Source organism: Melopsittacus undulatus, chromosome 4, assembly GCF_012275295.1.
Source record: "Melopsittacus undulatus isolate bMelUnd1 chromosome 4, bMelUnd1.mat.Z, whole genome shotgun sequence".
Taxonomy (NCBI): Eukaryota; Metazoa; Chordata; class Aves; order Psittaciformes; family Psittaculidae; genus Melopsittacus; species Melopsittacus undulatus.
Genome location: NC_047530.1, coordinates 54699456 through 54722577, shown reverse-complemented (window position 1 = coordinate 54722577; position 23122 = coordinate 54699456). Strand labels below are relative to the sequence as shown.

Genomic DNA, 23122 nt, shown 5'->3' with positions numbered 1-23122 from the left:
CATATTTTATGATGGGTCTCCCAACCCAACACATCTGTTTATGAACAAAAATCACTCAATTAACCCATGTGTCTGAGGTAGTTTCAGATGTCAGGTAATATTTTAAAGCATGCTAAGCATTTAGTGGTGTTTTGCTTCTGTTTAGCCATTATTCAACACAGATGTACATAAAAGCATCTCATGCAACAGGCAGCGCAGCACCAGCTGCACTGCATTTGGCATTTGCACTTCAGAGAACACGTACATGACCTAGGACCAGTAACCGATTAAGTCCCATCAGAGAAAAAGTACTCAGTGTCTATTTATTAAAGGAAAGAGAGGTAAATCTAAGATAAAGCAAGAAGACAAAATAAGTAGAATTGAAGCCATCCTTTACAGCTACTGGTGCACTGTATTAAAGTGACACTCACCATGCAAAGAAATGTGTTTGGTACAGTCCAGTGGGTTGCACATGAATTGCATAACCTTGAAAATCATTGTACAAAGCATCGCAGCAGGAACGCAGTTCAGAGCTTGTCTGTGGGAGACACTTCCAAATCCGATCGCTTTCATAATGTGGGAGGTCAAAGCACCTGGCATAGATTAAGCAAAAAGGGCTGCAAAAGGGATGCTGCATCAGCACTCAGCCATGTTTGAACCCTGACATCAGCTCTTGCAGCAGCTCAGACCTGGAGAAGCAATGCCCCACAGGAAAACCCCTGTGCCCATCAAAGCCTTGAAATGAATGCTCTGATCAATGCCTGGGCACCTGTTGGCAGGGCTGGAGGGAGCCTGTTTCTTACAGCCTAGACTGGAGACACCAGATCAGCCGGCCCACAAGTGCTCCTGGCTGTGGAGATGCTCTGTCTAAATCCATAGAGGTGCAAAGCGAGATGCCTCTCAGCCAGCAAGGCATGCAGGGAATACTTTGACCTGGTTCTCAACAGCCTACAGAGAGCATGGGGGTGCACACCCCAACTTCTCCTGTGTCAAGTGTGGCTCAACTGGAGAGACAAGTGCCAGTGGAGAAGCACTGTTTGGGACCTGGTCACCGACACTGGCCATCACCCGTCCCAGCCATCACCCTCCCACATCTCATTCCCTCCCACAGTATGTGCAGCAGGGGTTTTGACACAAGTCCCTGCATGGTTCAGGTGGAGAGGTCTAACAGCAGCAGCATGTCTTCCCCCAGTTTGTGTGTGTGCACTCCTGGCTCTGCTCTTATTCATGTGGTGTCCAGGGGGGTGTGTGTGTATTTCTAATAGCCTGCTCAGCATCAAGCACATGAAATACAGGCTGTCACCACACGGGGAACAAACCACAGCTCAGATGACCAGGAAACATTCATAATTTTTAATTCACACCAGTAATAAAATTGCATTACATTTTTCATAAAATAAATGTTCCAGTTTATATACAGAAAACAGACTGTACAGAGCCCTCCCCCAGACCCCAGGAACTCACAAACATACAGGCAATGCAGTGCTCAGCTAAGCAGGCACAACTGTACATCTAAAACCGTAACTGCTTTGTGTTGGGGGGAAGTACTACAATGTATATAGTCCTCTCTGGACCGAGAATTACAAAAATATTGCAGGCAAGCTGACAGGCAGCAAGTGCCCATCCCACAGTGCTTCCACCAAGCAGGGTTTGTTATTGAACCTGGGACTCGAAGCTCCCGTTCAGCTGCCCTTCCTCATAGTCCATCTGACACAAGATCATGTTGTTCTTCAGGAAGAATTTGTCTCCCACACAGAATCTGGAAGAGAGAAAGAGGTAAAGGGTGTAAGTGTGAATGGAGCTTAGAACAGGGAACTTTGAGGCCTTTTGGGTCTGAAGGTGACTCTGGGGACCGGTGTTTGATTTCCAGCTCTGCCAGTGGTGCAGAACCCCAGGAAAGCCATCATGTTCCCCCCCCCTTCTCTCCTTCCCTACACATGCTCTGGTTTTGCTGTCACATTTCCTGGCACTGTGGTGCTTGGCTCCTAGGCTGTGGTCATACAAAGCAGCTTGGGAAGCAGGTCTCTGCCAGGTCCTGAGCCAACAGCAGGAGGAGACCAGGAACAGTTAAGGGATTTGTCCCTGCAGAAGAGAGGTCCCAGCTCTACAACCAGGAAATCAAACAGGCAATATTACACAGAGTCTGTTTGAGGTTTTTTGCTGGTATCCACATTTCCACAGTTCCCTCAGGTGAGGCAGTATTTACACTAATTTCCAGGCAAGGACTGGCTATTAAGTCCTTCCTCACCCCCTTGTGTACAGTGCTGAACAATAAATAGACATTTCCTGGTGGCTGGACTCCTAACCTTTATCTTCATTGAGCGAAGGGCACTGCTCTCTATATACCATGTAAATTGTTCTGTTTGTCCTGAAGTTGACAGAGAAGCTTGTGATATTTAACAATTTTATTTGACCATTAAGGTCAAAAAAGTTCCAGATATAAGATCTGAGAGGTGTGAATTGACAGCCAATAGCTTTTTCTGCCCTTCCTGCTTGCTCAAGAATCAGAAGGTAATCTTTATTTCTGAAGAGAACAAATAATGCTCTTTGCACCCAATTCAGGGCCTTTTTTCTATCCATCTCACTAGTGGGGCCATGACAAACCAGAGCACAAGTCTGTGTCTCCCTGCTCCAAGCACTGAATCATAACTCAGCCCAGATCCCTAAAGCAGAGAGGCACCCCAGCGACCACACCAAAAGGCAGCTCTGAATAGAGGGGAACAGGTAGGTACCAACCTCTGGTAAGGACGAATATTTACTGGGCTTTGAAGACAGATCAGTGGAGATGACCCCATCCTCAGGAGGCTTAGCAGACCTTAGCAGAAGGTCTCTCTGCTCCCTGGCAGAGGTTTGGCAGGGACACTGTCTACTCCTTGTCTAAAATGCTTTCTAGATTTGTAACTCGGGCAGCTTTAGGCAGAGCATCTCCATAAAACTGAGTATTTTCTGCTATAATAACAGGACTGATCATTTTAGAGCTTCTTTATAGGTCCAACATGGCCACAAGTTTTCTCCAGCCAGACATCTGCAAATACGCTGATTAATTTGCCGTGTCGGTACAGAGAGAACTGGGCATTGGTTCTCACTTTCTGTGATTTCACTGGAGACTGTCCATCATCTTCCCTCTGCGGCACATGCTGCAGTAGTTCTGAAACTCAACCTTTTTTGTATATTCAAAAAGCTAAAAATTCATCTCAATTTAAATTAAGAGCTTTTACGCTAAAAACTGTAGTGCACACTCTCCTTAACACCACCTTGCCCACCAGCAGGTTTACTTACTATAAATATATAAACACAGATGCTTGCTTTTTGCTACTTATATCTACTTTAAGTACAATACAAATCTCTAGGAAGAGAAATGCAAACATTACTCTTGCCACTAGCGTCATCGACAGCTGTCTCTTGCCAAACCCAGCTTGAGCCTAAAGGAGCCCAAGAAAGAGCCTGGAGAACTAGGGGGTTGAGGGGTGTCTGTGTATATATGAGCACATGGGAACTAAAATGCACCCTGCCATTTCTACAGGGTGAATTTTCTTCTGAGCTAAACTACATTTTAGATAATGGCAACACAAGCAGCTGGATTTCCTGCAACCCTTGTAATACTATCCTATTAGCCAGTTACAGCAGTGACAAACCTTTATTCAGTATTGTGATAAGCAACATTGACTTCATAACATTTAAAGCATGGCAGGCTGAATAACGTTGTAGGACTTGCTGCAAACCTGAATGAAGCTAATGAAAACACCGCACATGTGGTAAAAATATGCAGAGATTTTGCTCTGATATTTAACCCTCTACACAGTCTAGCTGTGGAAGCACAAATAAGCTGGAAGAGAACTACAGGAAGTTTTCATAATCAAATATTTTTGTGGCTGGAGAACAAGGTAGTGGTTCAAGTGGTGTTTCTAATCAGAACTAGTTTTAGCATCTACCTCTGCAATTTTGACAATAGGGTTACTTAAACTCACTGTTCTCAGTTCAGCTTCCAATATTGTCTGTAACAGGAGCACTTCCATTCTGCCCTTTTCATCCAAGGGTAAGAGGGTAAGTCATAAAAGTCTGTAGCCTTCTAACCTCATCCCGAAATAACAATGCCCACATAGCTCTATGCTGTCTGCTCAGTCCATCTCTCAGAAAAATTCAGCAGCTCCCAAATGCAGATCCCTTGTGCATCAAAGTGCACCTCTGCCAGAACAGAGGGTTACCTATGCTTTCCAGCCAGGCAGCAACAGTGGCTGCAGATCACTTTAAAGGGAGAGTAGAACGGCACTTAGCACTGAGCACATTAACAGTGTTAGCAATCGCAGAGGGAAGAGAGGAAAGGAGGTTCTTTGGAGCCTTTGTAATAAAGAGTGACATTTAAAAGAAATTCCTGAAAACGAAAACTAGGTGGAACTAGGCTTTTCCATGAGACAAGCTAGCACCAATAGCTACGCTGCTGCTGACCAATACTCATTCTACAGACTCCAGGGCCAACCCAGCACTCCTGCCTGCACAGCCGAGGGTCTTGGGGTGCAAGGGACACTTGGTTTGCTCTAGCTCTGGTATCAACGTGGAGTTTGGGAGCATCCCTCTAGACTGAAGCAAGCTGTGGCAAACGGCTGAGCCTGGCAGCATCCAGATGTGCTCCCGAGTCTGGAGGCAAACCCCACAGACCACCAGCGATTCCAGGGGTGTGGAGAGACACCATCCCGTGGGTGTTTCAGCTCTGCACACAGTCACACGCTGCTGATCGGGAGCTACGGCTGTTGGAGGCAGAACAGACGTGGGCAACCGCAAGCTTGAGGCTGCGGGAAGGAGGCCAAGGACCGGAGCCACTAGATGTCACTGCCGGCCCGGGCACCACCGCCGCCAGCCAGCACCGCCAGTGCCCTCCGCAACGGGACTGGGTGAAGCCGCTACCACCGCTAATAACGGCAGGACTGGTTCTCCTCCTCCTCGCGGAGGCACCAGCTCGCTCCAGCCCCATTCATCCCTGTGGATGGGAGGAGAATGAGACCCCAGTTTGCACTCTCTTAAGTTTAGTGTGAGAGGGGGCACGGGTTTGCATTCACACACACACCGTGCATGGCTACTTCATTATAGACTCCACTGTGTCTTTTGGTCTCGGGTGGGCAGTGAGTTTTTAAGTCAGGCTTTTAGCTTTTGGTATTTACAGGCTTCTCCATTATTGGGTTATCCATTTTCCCACGAGTTTTGTCATCTCTCATGCCTTCACATGGGAAGAAGCTCTTCCCTGTGAGGGTGGTGAAGCACTGCACAGGTTGCCCAGAGAAGCTGTGTCTGCCCCATCCCTGGCAGTGTTCAAGGCCAGGCTGGACAGGGCTTTGAGCAACCTGTTCAGTGGAAGGTATTCCTGCCTATGACAGGGGGACTGGAACAGGATGGTCTTTAATGCCCGTTCTAAAGTATTCTGTGATTCCACAACGAAGCGCTGCTTCCTAGTTTCATCTTTGGGAAACACAACCACACGCTAAGAACTGGAATACCCCAGAATAGCCCTTGGGCCCTGGGTAGTCTCTAAAGCCTGACTAAACAAGCAGTAAGAACAACAAGCACCTTCAGATCTGTCTTGGACATGAATGGATGCATCAGCAGTGACTGTATCTGGTTTCATTTCTGGTTCTGGGGGCTGGGAAATTTCTTCACAGCCTTCCCAAATTCAGCTGGCTACAGGTAACCCAAGTGAAACTTTGTGAAGGACTCTTTATTATATCCCTTGATGTGCATTTTCCACTGGGTAAACCCCAGAAGAAATACACAAGCCCCATTAAATATTAAGCCACTGAGATCCCCTATTAATTGTGAACATTTGTTCTCAGTGCTGAAAACGGTTTATCTAGAGTATTTTTCTCCTTCCTGTCCCTTCTTTTTTCCTTCTTTGCCATCCCCAGTTTTGAGCCTCTGAGAAACCTAATTTAAGCAAAATAACATCAGTTTGCCAGAGGAAGTCCATTCTCCACAGTCTCTGTTTTGCAAGGAGAGTATTTCCTGAAAGGACACTGAAGCAGTTTCTTTTATTCAGCAGCAGCTGTGCTGCTTACAATTGTGGCCCGATCTGCAGTCTGTGTGCTACCCCTCGCTCCTCCAACTCCCACCAGCTCCAAGGGGATTTGCAGTAAAGGGGCTACAGGTACTTACATACATCACCCAAGTCAGCCTAATAAACCAGCCTGAGCCACACCAGCAGGCTGTGAGCCCCAGACAGGTAGAATGAATCAAACATTTCCCCTGTTTCCTGGGCAAAGGTATAAATTAGTTTGTGTTTGTGTGTATAATAACTGTGTCCTTACCGCTGGTTGCAGAGCTGACAGGCAAAGCAGTCCAAATGGTAAACATTATCTCTGGCCCTCATCACCATCTCAAAGGCAGGGATCAGTTTACTGCAGGCAGCACAATTCCCGGTGGTACCAAAGAGCCTGCCAAAGAAGCACAATCATTAGAAGCCATTTTAATTAAATGGTGGAAGGACTAATTAAGTGTAATTAGCAGTATCAAATACTGTATTGCACCAATAAATAGAAGTTGCAGTCTCCATTTCGCTGACCAACCAGTGTGCAGGAACTTGGGATAAAACTGCCTGGTGAGCAGGCTCTGATTGTCGAGATGAAACTTCATTTGGTTTGCGAGCCTAGGGCTAATTTGCTGTCTAATGGAGAAAAGCATTAAACACTTACAGCACTATTTTGGGGCTCACAAAACTTCAGTCAAAACCTATCTGCCCCTCTGCAGCAGTGGGGTAGGTGCTCGGAGCCACCCATCCTCCTCCACAGGTGCTTGTCTCATCTGAGCTCAGTGGAAACCTAACAGAGGGATAGTCTGGCTGCCTCTTACAGCAAGGCACAAGACCTGCAAACTTTGCCAACCCTGGCAGGCAATGCTATCATACAGCCCAGGGAGAGCCTCACTTACCTGCTCTTTACAATGAAAAAACACCGTTTCTCTTGCAATGAGCACACAACCATTTTGCACAGCACCTCAGAGCAAGACCCCCATGGCTGAGTCCCCCTCCTCCCACCTCCATGTCCCTCCTGGGAGCCAGCTAAGCCCTTCCACTGCGGCCTGAACAGCATGCTCAGCCGTTCCACTTCAGCTCCCTGGTCCTTGAGGACAGCCCTTCAGCACTGGAAGCTTTGCCATTTTCATCTTGGCTTTCACTATCTGTCTCCCCAGATGTCTGCTGCTGTTACAGCTCCCGCCAGGGGACTCAACCAAGACTGCAGCATCCTTCCTCCAGGCGCCTTATCCAAAATGTCTCTGCAGACCCCTGTGCACGCCAGGGGCAGCACGCCACTGCAATGTTAAAGCCACGTGAACCAGCTGGGGCATGGATCAGCAGGTCAACAAAGCCAAGTTTCACCAAAGGCTGTGGTCAGTACACATGTGGTTAGTTACTTTGCTTAGGAGATGATAAAAATTGTACTTGTGGGGGGATGAGCCTCAAGACATACGATTCCTGCTGACCATTACCTCTGTGCATGCAACGCGTCACTGCCTGCAGACAGATTTGGGCTCGTGGTTTGTTTCAAGCCATTGGCTCTGGCTGATTCCACAACACAGATGAGAAGCATCAGGAAAATCTATAACCAATTTCTAAACCTGCAATTTGCCAAGCTAATCAATACTAATTATTACTGCCCAGTAATTGTGAATTAAACCACCCAGCAATGTTATAGAAACCTCCACTCAACTCTCCCACCCTCCCACAGCGCCGTGCTCCTGAAGTCAGCCTGCTCTTCAACTAGAAAAAAGGCTACCATCAGTTTTCATTAGAAGTGGTATCAGTGGTCTTTCATTAGGCCTGGCTGGAAAACCCCAAGACTTCCTATGGAGAAACAGCACTATGTTCGTCCCGAAAGCCAAACAATGCAAACCAAATAGGAAACATTTGTGCAGGACTGAAAAAGTCGCAAAGGGACTACCAGAATTTCTTCCCCCATGACTCCATCATATGAGGGCTGAAAGGCAGAGGAAAATCCTGGCTATACAGTTTGCTATACAGCAAACTCAGACCATGCAAGAGGCTGCCCCACTACCAATTTCTCCCTGCAAGCTGACTTGGGCTTACAAGGCAGGCAGGGGAGGCAGCTGAGCATGGTACTTGGCTGTCTAACATCAACAGACTGGACTGCAAAAATGCGGCACTGAAAAGTGAGCAGGTCTCCACCCCAAACGCCCTGGCTCTCATTCAGCACCAGCTTACAAATCAAGTCATTAATACAGACATCCCTCCTTTCTTCCCCAGTGCAGCTCCCCACAGTACCTCACTTGGGCATGCAGCGTTTTGCTGTTTTCCATAAAACCAGGCATCTGTTTTTAGAGTACCTAAGTCACAGTAAACTAAAAAAGAATGAGTCCAATACGTTAGGCAGGGAAACGGGGAGGTTAATCCTAGATTTGCTCTGTGCCCAGCACTGCTACATGCACAAGTATAAAATATCCATTATTCATTAGCATCACAGTAGTGTGGAGCTCAATCTAGATTAAACAAAATAAAGGGGCCCCAGACAGCACCATTTGCATTGTTAAGCAGGCGCTTTTCTTCAGCCTTCAAATAGGAGACTTTTCTAAATGGAAATGATGGGGAAATTTGGACAGATGTTCACTTAACTATTTAAACAGTTAGCTTAAGAAACATGAAAAATGTATTTGGCATCGTATTCACCTGTCTCCTTTCAGGGGTTTTGGGGGTAAACCAATTGTTAAACAGCTTTGACTGTTTGCATAAGATCTGAAGCTTATGTTCTGTCCAGATGAAATCGTGTTGCCTTCTAATGTCTACATAAACGTAGCTTCCAGCTAGTCAGCGTGCTAATCTTTTTCTCTTCTATCAAGTTTCGCAGTCCTCCATACCATCCCTCTTCCAACAGACAAACATTTCACACTTACTCTAGCACTGCCTAATTTTAATCTGCTTTTCAGGGAGTGATTTAGAGCCTTGTATATTCACTATACTTCTAAAAATACACTGTAACTTGTAGCTCACTGAACATGATTTTCTTTTTTAGTCTACTGAAGAAACAGCGAAATGAACACAGACTTTTACCTCTTCTTGTTTGCTTGTAAAGAAACCTGCCTCCTCTGATACCCACTTACCCAGGAGTTATTTGAGCTGAAATTTCCTTTGGTGGGGAGCTTAACATTGTTGGAGGAGGGAGAGAAGACAAGACACAGGAGGAAAATATTCCACCCCAAGCCCCATCTGTGGTTACATTTAAAACAACCCCACAAGAACAAACTGATCTGCATTCTGTCCTCCAGACACCTTCATAACAGATGCAATACTCCCTTGCACATTCACGCACACAAAGTTAAAGCACATTAGAAAGAAATCTATCAGAAGATGCTCAGCATCTACTTACCGGCTTTGAGCCATTGACATAAAAGAAGCTGAAAATACAGAAATGTTTCAGTTTAGAGTTGTTTTGCTGCTTCTTAAAAACCCTTTTTTTCATCTCCCTTTGAAGTTAAAAGGCAACAATTTTTAAGCACAGATTTATTTCCCCTTACGTAACAGGAAGACCTAGCCAGCTTGCAAATAGGCATAGACTATGCAGATTTAAAATTCAGCACAATTAAACTTTTACCCTGTGGTAGTAATTATGTTTAATGGCTCTTAGCCTGAACTTTACCATGCCTATTGTTGTCAGCCAGTCTAAAAGCAGGAGTTTGTCCAAGGACAATTTTCTGTAGTTTATAGGCACACTAAAAACCCCGCTATGCACTGTTCTCATTGGCCATTGATGTCAGTGTGTATAGTAAAAATTAAAGCTAATTGGCATACAGGAGCAGCAGTGAATGCAAATGAATTAACGGGAAAAGAAGGGAGCACTCCTGGAAGCAGGAAGCAACTGTCGAAGGATGCTTTTTACGTAGTCTTGTATGGGCTAAAGAGCAGTCTTCTGCATGATGGCCCAGGCCTCACCAGCTCTGTGAATACACCTGAAGTTAATTCAAACAATAGCAAAATCACAGCATCCTGCAGATTCATTTTTGTTTTTTTTTTGAAAAAAGAATGGTTAAGGGTCCTTATTGTTGGGAAAACAGTAAGAAACTTCTCATGTGAACATATTAAGTTTACCACCTTTTAAAAGATTTCTCCTTCTTCAACCAAAATGTGTGGGGTGGCTAAACTGGGAACTAAATTACCTGTTTCTGTCAACACTAGAAACAACAGTCTGTTTCCATTACTGCCTACAAAGGAGAGAGTCCCCATCTCTTTTTCTCCTTATCCTGCTGTCTGACTAGCTAGCAGCTTGTAATCAAGAAAGAGGGAGAAAATCCACAGAAAGAGTGAAAATTTTGGAGCTGTTGACTTCACAAGAGACAAAAAAAGAGGAACCAGGACAAGCACATATAAATAATGAGTGGTACAGAAAGGAGAAGTCAGGAGTCTTAAAACAGCACAAGAACAAGATAAGTTCAAAATTAAACAGCTGAGTTGAGATTGATAAATCCCCCAACAAGAGGCTTCATCAACACTGAAGGGTAAGAACTGTGAGTTGAAAAAGGACTAGGCACTTATGTACAGATGAATATCAAGGCCAGGCTGGACAGAGCCTTGGGTGGCATGGTTTAGTGGGAGGTGTCCCTGTCCATGGAAGGGGGGTTGGAACTAGATGATCTTCAGGTCCTTTCCAACCATAACTCTTCTATGATTCTACATTTGTACATATTATATACAGCTACATATTTCTCTCTATATTTGTATACCCAGATATACTGGATATACAAGTTTTGGAAGAGCTACCAAACCTCATGCTCATATCCTCACTAGCTTGTAGATGAAATAAGTTTCCTCATACACACCATACACCTTCCCTATATGCCTGCTGCATATATTTCCTAGCTCCATCAGGACCTGCTGTAGGACAAGACTTGCTTTACGTACCTCAAACTTAACTGACTTCAAAAGAAAGGGTTTTGCCCTTGCTGTTTAAAACAAACCAACTAGTCTTTGAGTCAGGATGGCTCTTAACAGCTTGCAATCATTATCTTTCCCATCTGTGGATATTAGAAATACACTGAGCTGAAAGTCTGATTTGACCATTAGGGTACTGAATATGCCAATAATTGCAGGGAAAGCCTGAACATCACTTAAAAAGATAAAAAGATTAAGCTTAAAAGCAACTTCAGACTTGAGGTTCCCAAATTCCCTGTAATCAGCCTTTGTGTAATATTCAGAGAAAGCTGACAGATGTTTCAGCATGGTAAATACATATTAGCTGGTGCACCCTCCCACCCAGGATACCATCCCTTGTCAGCACTGCAGTGGGAAGTCATGTCAGCTGAAGGAAAGAAAACACATTTTGATACTAATGAAGTTGGTCAAGCTGTCCTCCCATGAAGCCTTCAAGTTCAATCCCAAAGAATTGACATCTTGCACGCCAAAGGGTTTGGCAGTCATGGATAGCATAGCAGGAGGAGCTGAACCAGTGCGGCACAAAAAAGCCCTCTGGTTGGGTGACCACACTAGTTCAGAGATTACTGGGAATAAACTTCCAGGTTCCTCAAGGGCAACTGTTTTCAGCTGGAGAATGCATCTGAATGTTCGCTTGGTTTTACTTGTGTGGTCTCTGCCTCCATTTCTTCAGTAGATAGTTACAGTGGGGCTGGGACTCTTAGGAGGGAGAAGTCCAAGTCTTCCTCACCTGTTCCAGTCTTTCTTAAGGTGCAACTGAAGCCACTGACCTGAAACTCCAACTTGGCTGTCTCTGACCCTGCTGAACACCTACACGACCACATCCTCTTAGGGTACTTTAAAAGCAGCAGTCATAAAACTGGAAGGTTGAAAGTGCCAGAGGCATGCTAGTATACCACAGCCAGGCTGAATTACTCCCCACAAGCTTTCTGGGAGGTTGTAGAGAAGGAAAAAGAGGGTAGAAAAAGCAAATGAACAAGCCAAACATCTCTTGTTTGCTCTGAAAAGCATGGGCCATGAGAAACTCCTGGACCAGCTACTATGCAAAAAGAAAATATAATCTGTACTTTTACATCACAAAGCACAGCAATGTTGCCAAGACACACTGTATTTTCAGTCTAATTAATCCTCTTTAATCTGTATAGATACTAAGTGTAGAAGTGAGGGTATCCTACCTAGCATGCAAGACACTCCCTGTTGTGATGCAAGAACAGCACTTCAATTTAGCAACATTTTAGGTTCTGAGCAGACACCATTTGTTCAGCTACACTGCATGTATACCTCTCTTGCCCTTGAAAAGCAAGCAGGACATGCTCTCAGTGCATGCATGCACACTATTCTCCTCTGGTGGAAAAGAATCACAGCTTCCGCAGGCTAGAGCTGCACTCAAGAGTATTAGTGATGTCCCTGGTAGATTAACTTGAATTCTGCTAGCTGTGGCATGCACTTCTCAGCTCCTGAAGACTTGTGCTTACACATCCAGCTGTGATTCAATGCCTTGGTTTAGGACATTTGTTTCTGACTTGGGGAAGCCCATTAGGAGGGCATTTGCCTGCATCCTCATATGCCAGAGAGCATAGTGCCTGTGTTTGGGCAGGATTGCTTTTCATATCCCACACCAAAACTAAACCCTGCACATCTGCCAGCCACAGAACACTTCATCTGAAGGGCTAACAGAATGAACCTGCTGGGGCAGAGCAAAAAACCAGTATCCAACAACTGGAAAGACCAGTACCAGGCATGTGACTCACTTGGAATAGGAGCTGCTAAGGGTGGAGTTCAAGCCTCCATGATATAAGCAGTGCTGAGGGGTGCCAATGTCAGGGGATGGCAGTCCTGCTGGGACCTCTCTGTCCCTCAGACAGGGTACAGAGGGTTGATCAATCCACCCACCAGAGGCAACAACACTGTGCTCAGGTTGTGGGACTGATCAAAACACGTGGGAAGTTGGATAAAAAGAATTTCCATGAAATCCATTGTGAACAGCATTAGGGCTCTCCAAGAAGCCCTTCTCTCTTCCTGATTCACCATCATTTTTTAATACAGGTTTGGGGTTTTCTTTGGAGTCTAATTAAAGCCCTAATCAGTTTGAATGATGAAAAACCTTCCCAACACCAGCATATCAAGCATGCAGAAGTGACAGTTCTGCTCCTGTCATAGCGATCCTGACTCGCCTTTGCTTGTGCTAGGGCACCATGCTGAGTAAAAAGGAAAAATCACGTTCTTCATCAGCACTTCACAGTGAAATTTAAGTTGTCAGCTCCTCACGGGAAATCCTGATGTAACACCCAAACCATCCCTGTGAACCGGAGCTTGGTGAATGTTTAATTATGCCCAGGAACAAACACATATTTTGCTGCGTGGGGGCTGCGAGGAGCCATCCAAGCTGCATGCTAAGCTGCTCAGTCCCAGAAGCAGCTTCTTCAATAGCATTTGCTTATCAAAAATAATTAGGGTAGGAATGCTGGAACTGTGATTATGAAACAAATGGTAAATCTATTTGCTCAGAAGAAATGTATCGAAAGATACATCTAGACACAGCTGGAGACCGAGGTGATACCGCAAGGATAACAACTCGAGATCCAATTTCATCTTTCATGATTAAAAAATGAGCAAGAAAGTGTTTTATGAAATGTGAAGGTTAACAAATGTTCCTTCACAAGCAATGACGACAGTTTATCTTTTGAAACAAATGATCAGGCTATGGTCTGCTAGCAGCTCCTGAAACACGTTTGAAAGGCTTCTAAAAACCCACTGTGGACCAGTGCATGCAGCCAGCAGCCCACCATGCTGCCAGTGCTGCAGACAAAGCTGGCTCCAAAGCAACGCTGGCACAGTGGAGCAGGAGTCAGCCGCCTTCCCATCCCAGTGCTCTGCCCCACACCACTGACTGAAGTGCAGAAGTCCATCCCTGTCCCCAGTCCCTGCAGTGGCTGCAGCCCAACAGCACCTACCTGCAGGAGGGGTGGCACAAGGAGGGTCCCAGACCTGTAAATTGGCATCAACTTCAGCTGGATTTCTAAGCTGCCCAAAATAATCCAGGAGCCCTTTCTGTCTATAGGTAAGCACTTATACATTGCTGCCTGCACAGTGATGAGGCAAATGGAGCCTGGTGCTGAGAGGTAACGTCTAGGTCTTCGGAGCTGTGGGGAGGAATAGGCCTGCTACAGGCTGCTAGATGGGAGAAAGCACATCTCACCAGGTAATGGAGCACGTATTCCCAAACAACATAATCAGCTCACAGCCAAATTAAAAGAAACATCAGTCTACAAAGATATCATGAAACACCATTTTTTTCTCCTGGTCATTACACAGCAATATTCCTTTTGGGCTTCAGGTATAAAAGATGCATATATTTACAATTATGGGTGCAGAATCAGTCTAGCTTTTCAATTTTCACATGATGGCTGACCTACTAAATACCAGTGCGATATTAACCCTGTTCTTATTCAAATGCATATAGAGGAAGTGGCCAACAATAAATTCTTTTGACTGTCCTCCCGGTAAAGTGCTCCCTTTCTGGTGCAAGTACAGTGTGAAGTATGAAAACTTACTTTTAGGAATGAATTCTACTAAAATTTACTACTAGAACAAATACCATGAGCTGTTTAATGAGGAAAAAAAGAGATGTGGATAGGGGCTCTAAAACTATTAAAGTGAAGGCATTATGTAATGATGAGAATGTGTAATTCTCCAAGAAGAAAAATTCAAATTAACAGGAGTGAACAATCAGTAGAGAAATGGTAATGGCAACTTTAACTCCTTCTGTTAATAGAATTAATAGTTAAAATTGAGAAAGAAATATTATGTGTAGAAGGCAACAGAAGATGTTTTAAAGTAAAAACATAGCTTTATACTTCCATAAAATATGGGACTGCATAGTAATGCCCTTACTCCTAACCTGAAAGGGCTCTTTAGCATCAGGAGAACAGAACTCAGGATTTTAGCAGAACCCACCCAAACATACTGTAAAGCTAAATTTATTCATTAGCAAGAACACAAAACACCACAGCTGTAAAGCTGGCTAAGGAGCCCAATGCTAGTTAACAACTTCCTAGCCGAGTCCTGGTCAGACTTCCTGGGATATGACAATTACATTGTTCTTTCCAACAAAACAAGTAAGAAATATTTCTAGTGGACAGAGCTGCTATAATGGACTAAACTCAGATAGAGGACAGATATTTGAAGTAAAGCCCACATAAGTTTTCCCTCCACAATTTAACCATGCTGCACAAATAGCAACAGACTTCCCCCATGGTGGGCCAGGGACTATTCTAACCCAACAAATAGAGGCAGAGGGGCTATAAGACCCCTTTCAGGCACAGAACAGGCTTGTTTCAGAGACCATGCTTAACTGCTTGCGGTGACAGAAGCTGTATGGACACGGGCAAACACTAGCCCAAACTATTGCCTTCCATGTTTTATGTCATGAGTTGCTCTCTCTTCTCAAACGTTTCCTGGGGTCTACCACTCCTGGCTTCTTTCCCATCTCTAGCACAGGGTTCTGGTGTGGCCCAGAGTCGTGCCACCTAGAGACCAGTGAGTAGATCACAGATTAAGCTTTTCTACCTTAAGCAGCACTGTCAGGACAAACCAAGGAAAGAAATGCTCTACAAGTGCAGTAATAAAAAGTTTCGTCTAAGGTTAACAGCATCAACACTGCTCTCCTTCGGCACTTTGAAGTGTCTCATGTGATGCCACCCGTTGTTTTTGTTATGAAACTAAAGCAAACAAAAATCAATACAGTGCTTATTAAACATGGGGTAGCTCTTCAGTCTCAAAAAGCAAATGTGAATGGGAATCACTTCCCAGATTAGTATGTCTAATTAAGCTCTGTAACATGTAGAATAACACTGAATATCTATCTTTCAGGTCATAGAGTCATAAAGTCATAGAATCAGACAGGTTGGAAAAGACCTTTTAGATCATCCAGTCCAACCATTTCCCAGCACTGCCAAGGCTGCCACTAAACCATGCCACTGAGGGCCTCATCCACGAAGTCTGTGAGCACTTTCAGGGATGGTGACTCCAGCACTGCCCTGAGCAGCCTGTTCCAATGCCTGAGCACCCTTTCAGTGAAGAAATTGTTCCTAATATCCAGTCTAAACCTTGAGGCTGTTTCTTCTGGTCCTGGGAGAAGAGACCAGTCACCTCCTGGCTTCACCATCCTCTCAGGCAATTGTAGAGAGCAATAAGATCCCCAGAGCCTTCTCTTCTCCACCCCAGTTCCTTCAGCCACTCTTTATCACACTTGTGCTCCAGGCCCTTCACTGGCTTCATTGCCCTTCTCTGGACCTGACCCAGCACCTCAATAGCTAGGCATCCGCTTGACCTCCTGAGGAAAAGGAGATCATTCTGCTGGTATTACAAAAGAAAAAGGGGAAGCCTGACCAATATTTGGTTTTGATCTTGAAGGAGGAGTAGGACTTGGTTTTAGTTCAACAGTATTCAGAAAGTCTGGTCGTCTGATTGCCTCAAGGACTCCATCAAGCCCCATCAAACCCAAACAAACACCACACTGTTTATCAAGTGCAGAAACGACAAGTCTAGAGAAGTGATAAATAATGAAGAGGAGGATGAGTGATTGAGAGACCTGGATTGCTTGGCAAGCTGGGTGCAAACACGATAAAAATAAAGAGAAAAACAAGGTACAAACAAGATAAAGAAACACTCCAGAAACAAAACCAGTTTATGCTTTCTGGGAGAAAGACTATTTGTGGATGAAAAACTGAGAGATTTTTGTGTCCTTGTGATTAGTACCTAGCATGGCCCACTTGCGATACTACAATGAAAAGAAATTATGCAATCCTTCACAAGAGATCAAGAACTGTTATATTCTTCAATGACACGTCAGAATTATGTCCACAACACAGAAAGAGGACAGATGAACTGAAGGAGGCTCAGTGAAGGACCAATATTCTAATTTAGAGTTAGAAATCTGTTGTTAAAGAACTTTCTGAAGTTCAGGATTTTCAGCTTAGCACAGACAGGGTTAAGGATACTTCTACAGCAAGTGAGCTGTAGCATTAGTAAATACCCAGACTTGAGCAAGGTACAAAAACTATTTCATGATAGTGAAGACAGTTAACTTCTCACTGCATTGTTTCCACCTTTCCAAAGACTGTTTCTCCTGTCTTTTTCCCCTCAGAATTGTTCCACCCTTATCGAAGCTCCTCCTCACTTATGTTTTGCATCCCACCTAAGCAGGTACGGACTGCAACTGCTGCCTGTGTGGCAGTTTCAGCTGAGACATTTCATGTCTGCCCTGGAGAATTGCATCTCAAACAGGAGCAAAAACCCTCACATGGGCAGGAAGCTCTTGTACGCTGCCTGGCTGAAAGGCAAGGTGGCAGCTCCCACATGGCACTAATAGACTTCTATTTGACTCAGTACTCAGTATCTCGTCTTTACAGGGATAAACTTGTTTGTTCAAGTTTACTAAGAAGATACTAAATATTTTCAGAGATGTGTTTTATATTGAAACACTTGAAGCATCTGACCACTGAGACTTCAAGGTTAGATGACATTTTACCCCCCTGTCTTAAAACAGCGGGCTGGTTTTGTTTTGCTATCAGTGCCTCAGGTAAAAAAAACCAAACCATAGACATTAGCTGGAATTAAGTACATTCTTCCAAAGGAAAACCAAAGCCAAACTTGAAGTGCTTTGCATTAAACCTGCTGTCTTATCAAAATCCATTTGCGTTTATATGCAGTATTTTGCACAGAACCCCACACGCACCAGGCAAACAATGCCACGTGTTGTTACATATTGCAGACACACACTGACAGAGCAGTTCTAACTCAGTTAGTGATGGTTTATGCAGTCTTCCCCATGCAGAAAAAAATTCTTGAAGTTGATCTGCAATTTTGTAGTCTTTTGCTCTGTTTACTTAGTGAAGAAACAAGAGCCCCTTGGGAGGAACTTTACTCAATACAAGCACTGGAAATCCATCTAAAAGCTATCACTAGCAAAGGTAAATGTTTGGTCAGGCCTCAGTCAATATACAGAAGTGTAACATCAAAGGTATGCAAGAAGAATTAACAGTCTTTTCCTAATTTTTTCAGCAAGCACTGTTTGTTCTTCTTGGTTCATAATAATAAACAAGTCATGCCTTCCTCCTTTTACCTTTACCCTAAAAATAGGATTCAACCTCCCTGACTACAAAATACATTAAGTGCAAATAAGAAGCCTGCTTAGACAGAGGGAGAAACCCCAGCCGCTTCTGGACAGGGCTGACCATGCACAAGTACGTGTTTCATAGTAGAGGTTTAGAAAGACAAACAGTTGGCAGCACACTGAGAGGCTTTGGGAAGAGCCCACAGTACGTTCCTGTATTTACCTCAGGTAATCTCTGCGGCAAAGAATGAGATTTGCTTTTGTGTAAAGAGTTGATCCAACCTCTCCAAGACGACAGTCACAGCAGGCGCACTTTAGACAATCTTCATGCCAATACTTATCCAGAGCCTTCAGCAGGTACCGGTCCTTGATCTTCCGGTTGCAGCCAGCACAGCCCTTCTGCTTCCCTTTGGGTTGTACAGATAACATTGGCACACCTGCATGCAAACAAAGCATTTTCTTTAGAAGATATCCAAACAGCTTGAAGAGGTTGCCTGCATTTGGGGTAGCTGTGTGAGCTATAGGTAGATCTGTGAGCAAACACTGCTGTTGGTTTCATTACAAGGAGCTCACGCTGCAAGAAACTGTTGCAGGTTAAGTGGGAGTACATCGGGAACGCAGCCCTTTTTTTCCCTAAAGGTAGGACTGACACAAAGCACCACACTTCTTTTTTTAATTAGCATCTTGCAGGAGAATAAACTAGCTGCAATTTCAACATTTGCTTTTTCCCTCATTACCAGTACCCTTGTGTGGTTAATTACCTGCCACAGGCAATTACGAAGATCAGAAGGGCTATCACCGTACGTACCCCCGGTCCAACATCTTGGATGGATCAAGTTTGATGGGGAAAGGAGAGGAGTGGATATAAAAAGATGTGGTATGCCACTGTTTTTCCTCTCTTGTGAAATCTAAGGGTCATAGAGGCCTCAGTGAAAGTTAGAACAGCCCAGAGGCTGCTCTAAAAGAAATGTCATTCAAAAGCCCATGAGGATCGCTTAGAATAACCCAACTAGTGCCCCACTACCACTAGTGAAGCCATGCTCCTTAAACAAAGCAATACATTATCTTGTACCACTGGAGAAGGTACTAAAAAGCCATTTTTTTTCCTCCCTAGAAACCCCTGCTAAGACTGCAAAGCAAACATGTGCTAGGCTTGAGGTGGTAACAGGACTGAAGTCAGTAGGCTGGAGCAGACCTGCTGTGTCCACCTTCCTGCTGTCCACTGCTATCACTAGCCTTTTCCTCCAAGCAGGTAGTGCCTCCCATGGTGGGCACTTACATGGCTGCGAGACCTCCCACCCTTCTCAGTTTAAGAGCGAGGTAGGGAATGATTTTATGGAATCAACAGGCAAGGTGGAAAAATTAACAAGGATGTATTGTAGGGAGGAAGGGGACAGAAGATGAGAAAGGAAGACACAAACTCACTGAGATGCCAGAATCCCATTTTCTCTAGAACCTTGATTTTTACTTTTCCTAGTGTCATTTTTACAATGCTGGGCCTGTAACAAGCATGCCTTGGGCATAACCAATGCAGAGGGGAGGGAACACTGTCTATAGTAGCAGGTGCTACTGGTTATATACTCGTGCACAAGTGAAGCCACCATCTCCATAAGAAGCTTTGGTTGTCCTGGAAAGTAGCAGCTTGATAATGGAATTATTAACAGTCCTTAACCAGAGAGGACTGAGTCAGTGCCACTGTAATAGGTGACATTTGCTGCTTTCCTTAAAAGCCAGGGTGACCTGACAGTGGCACATGTAAAACCCACCACTCCTACAGTAATAATTGCTTTGTCAGAGCTTCAAGCAGACGACAATAGCACTTAAGACACCTCTACACAAACAGTGAGGTATTGATCCATTTCTTATCAAAGTGGTCTCAGCAGCACAGAGACAGGTCAAGCAACATTCAAAAACTCTTGAGGCTTAAAGAGCCCCCTGCCTTTTGCTGTGACACACTCAAAACCCACTTGCAAAGTCAATACAAGCAAACTTCTGATGCCAGCAGCAAATATGCGATAATTAAGTGAAAACTTAAATCTCTGTTTGACTGTCACATATGCAACTCATAACGCTTCTGAGAGAAATTCTACATACACGGCCACAGAGAAACACCCACACATTTGGAAAGAGGGAAAAGACAGGGAGGTGTCAGAAGTGTAATGTACTAAAGGTGCTGGGGGTCAGATCACACAAGTCCTGTGATGCTGGTGACAGTTTCTTCTAGGAGGAAGGGAAGCAGCTCCGTGGTTCTGGACACAGAACCACTTTATTTATGTATTCATTTTTAAGGTACATTTCAGGAGCAAAGAGAAGCTTCATTTTTTGAGTGATTCCTTTTTCAGAAAACCTAAAGCCTTCAATCCAGCTCCATGCCAGGGAAACCACACATCGTGAGAAGATACTGCTTATTCTGAGGCAGGAAAGGGTGAATACGTGAATTTGCATTTGCAAACTGTGTGAGATCCAGCATCAGTGATGAAAGAAAATAGTTCACACCTATGAAAACTAAGACCTAAATGTGCGAATTATACTTTAAGATAGGACTAGACACCAGTGAGTCACTACCCACCCCCCAAACGGCCTCTCTAAATGTGAGCTGCATAGCCTTAAAGGCAGAAGAGGATTTCTTACTAGGAGGGTCATCATACAATGGTTTTGCAAGGTTCAGCTAGGTAACTTGAGGATCCTGCATCTGGAGCAGCTGTGGATTTCAAAATGCAGATTCTAGACAACCAGAGCCCCTTAAAGGCCCTTTCAAGAGAACTGCTGCATAGGTGAGGTTTGAGATTATCTGTGTGATTCAGAAATACAAGATCTTCAGCTGGATGGGACTTCCCAAGACCTTCGAGTGCCTTTGAAACCAGTGCACATACAGAATTACAGCTGCCCCCATCTGGAGTGAGAGATCCACTGTAACAGCAGCATGGTCAAGCACAAGGGCAGTTGCCTAGCTATGAAACCCTTACTGTACCATTAGGAGAGGTTGGTGTGAGCAGTAAGGGCAAGATGGCAGGTCTGGAGGGTCTGCTGAGGTGGCAAGCTGACCTGTACAGCTGTGGGATGGCTGTAGCTGTGGTTCTTGCTCCATCTGTGGCCCTGGAAGCCCTCACTCGCTGCAGCCATCTCAGTTCCCCATGGATGCAAGCACACCGTTGTCTTATGAGAGGCTTCCACGAATAAGGAGAATGTAACACTTTGATTTTCTTCTAATAACTGGCAAAGGAACAGATATATATATTTTAAACAGTACCTTAAGCAAGGAAAAAAGCTATGTATTTGGTCAGTGTTCAGCAGGGGGCTTTCTAATGAAAAAAGGTACCATTTCAGAGACCATATAATGTTCAAAGCTGCTATTCCCACTCAGATAATAACGAGCAAGGTCAGCCTCTGCTGGTCAGGTTCAGTGTTTTGAAATTACATTTTGGGCTGCGAGGCTTCCCTCTGACATCCCAACCAACCGGTCTGCACGGAGCACACACACCACTACAGAAGGCTGCAGCTGCAATTAGCTGGTGAGGTGACACAGCAGGCAAGGCGTGAAACAAAACCTCAAAAACTGCCAAACTTGATCAGCAAGGTTCCTCCAACGCCTGCCACGTCATTTCAAAGCAACAAGAGAGCAGCATCTCAGCTTAACCCTTTCCATCGACAGAGGCTTGCACAGAGAGGGCACACAAACACCAAATCCCATTTGCCTCCTCCTGCCTTGCTTCCAGCAAACCCCAGCCAGGTGGTTTCTGCCTCGGGTTTGCAGGCAGCAACCACCTGGAAAGATCTCTTTCTGATGGGAAATTTCCCTACTGGAAGACCGTAGGACTGCGATGCTGCTTCATTTCTCCATGTAGGTTTTCCCCCAGTTCTTACAAAAACTGCTAAGGTACCTAGTTCCATTTGATCAAAGGCATGTGACACCTAACCAGGGCTGTCAAGAAACAAAGGCTCACCACGGGCAAATTCTGTGTGTGCTGCGTGGGTGAGGATTAGGAAATGAGAAGTAGTGTTGCAGAAGTAGAAAAAGTAACATCTGAACACTCATCTGTTTCAATACATGATCACAAAGGGAATCACAGAATCACAGAGAGGTTTCTGTTGGAAGGGACCTTAAAGGTCACCCAGTTCTAACCCCCCTGCCATGGGTAGGGACACCTTGAAGTAGACCAGGTTGCTCAAAGCCTTGTCCAGCCTGGCCTTGAACACTGCCAGGGATGGGGTGGACACAGCTTCCCTGGGTAACCTGTTCCAGTGCTTCAGCACCCTCACAAGGAAGACTTTTTTCCTAATATCTAATCTAAATCTCCCCTCTTTCAGTTCAAAGTCATTACCCCTTGACCTGTCACTACATCCCCTTGTAAGAAGTCCCTTTCCAGATTTCTTTCAGGCCCCTTTAGGCACTGGAAGCTGCTCTAAGGTCTCCACAGAACCTTGTATTCTCCAGGCTGAACAAGCCCACCTCCCTCAGCCTGTCTCCAGTCCTCCAATCATCCTTGTTGCCCTCCTCTGCACCCACTAAGGCAGGCCCATGTACTTCTTATGTTGAGGGTCCCAGAGCTGAACACAGTACTCAATGCTATTTGATTGTCAAATTCTGGAAGTACCATCAAGTTGCTCTCTCTTCTTCTGTTGTTAGCCATCCATATTGCTAGCTTTTCTTAGCAGTAGATGAAGCCTTTCTATTTTTGGCTACCTACAGTCCCTTCTTTGCCCTTTACAACTTAATAGACTTGCTGCTGGTAAATACAAAACAAAACCTGTTCTGAGTGCTCGGAGCTCCAATGCACATTAAAAAATTATAGACACCACCTCTGGACATACTGAAATTTATGGCTGTGTCTAAAGAGGCTGTTATTGTAGTGAGTAATCTAAACTTTACCTCTATTCACAGCCAGACAAACAAGCTTTAATCAGCCTGTATCTTCTCAGTCAGGGTCTTTCCATAAAATTATTCAGCTGGCTTTGTAACAGAAGTGTCCACTAAGTACACCTCTCCATTTTCTAAGCCATTTTACTGATATTTCTATTCACATGGCAATCAGCCGCAGTTCCTCTAAGGGCTCTGTTCATAAAGCCTCGTTTCCAAGAGAGCCTGGGAACTTTTTATAAATGGT

The 23122-nt window shown here is 44.7% G+C and overlaps 1 protein-coding gene across 2 annotated transcripts in view; it reads right to left on the bottom strand.

Annotated features, from left to right (window-relative positions):
* Window positions 1-1310: 1310 nt before the first annotated feature.
* The window catches only part of LMO1 (LIM domain only 1), a 62499-nt gene continuing 40687 nt past the window's right edge, over window positions 1311-23122 (bottom strand). For both annotated transcript variants that reach the window (XM_034062122.1, XM_005153258.1), the window contains exons 2-4: window positions 18241-18454; window positions 6273-6398; window positions 1311-1738 (exon numbers count right to left, since the gene is read on the bottom strand). In XM_034062122.1, coding sequence (XP_033918013.1) covers window positions 1633-1738; window positions 6273-6398; window positions 18241-18454 — 446 coding nt within the window. In that variant the 3' untranslated portion in view covers window positions 1311-1632. The remainder of the gene's footprint in view (window positions 1739-6272; window positions 6399-18240; window positions 18455-23122) is intronic.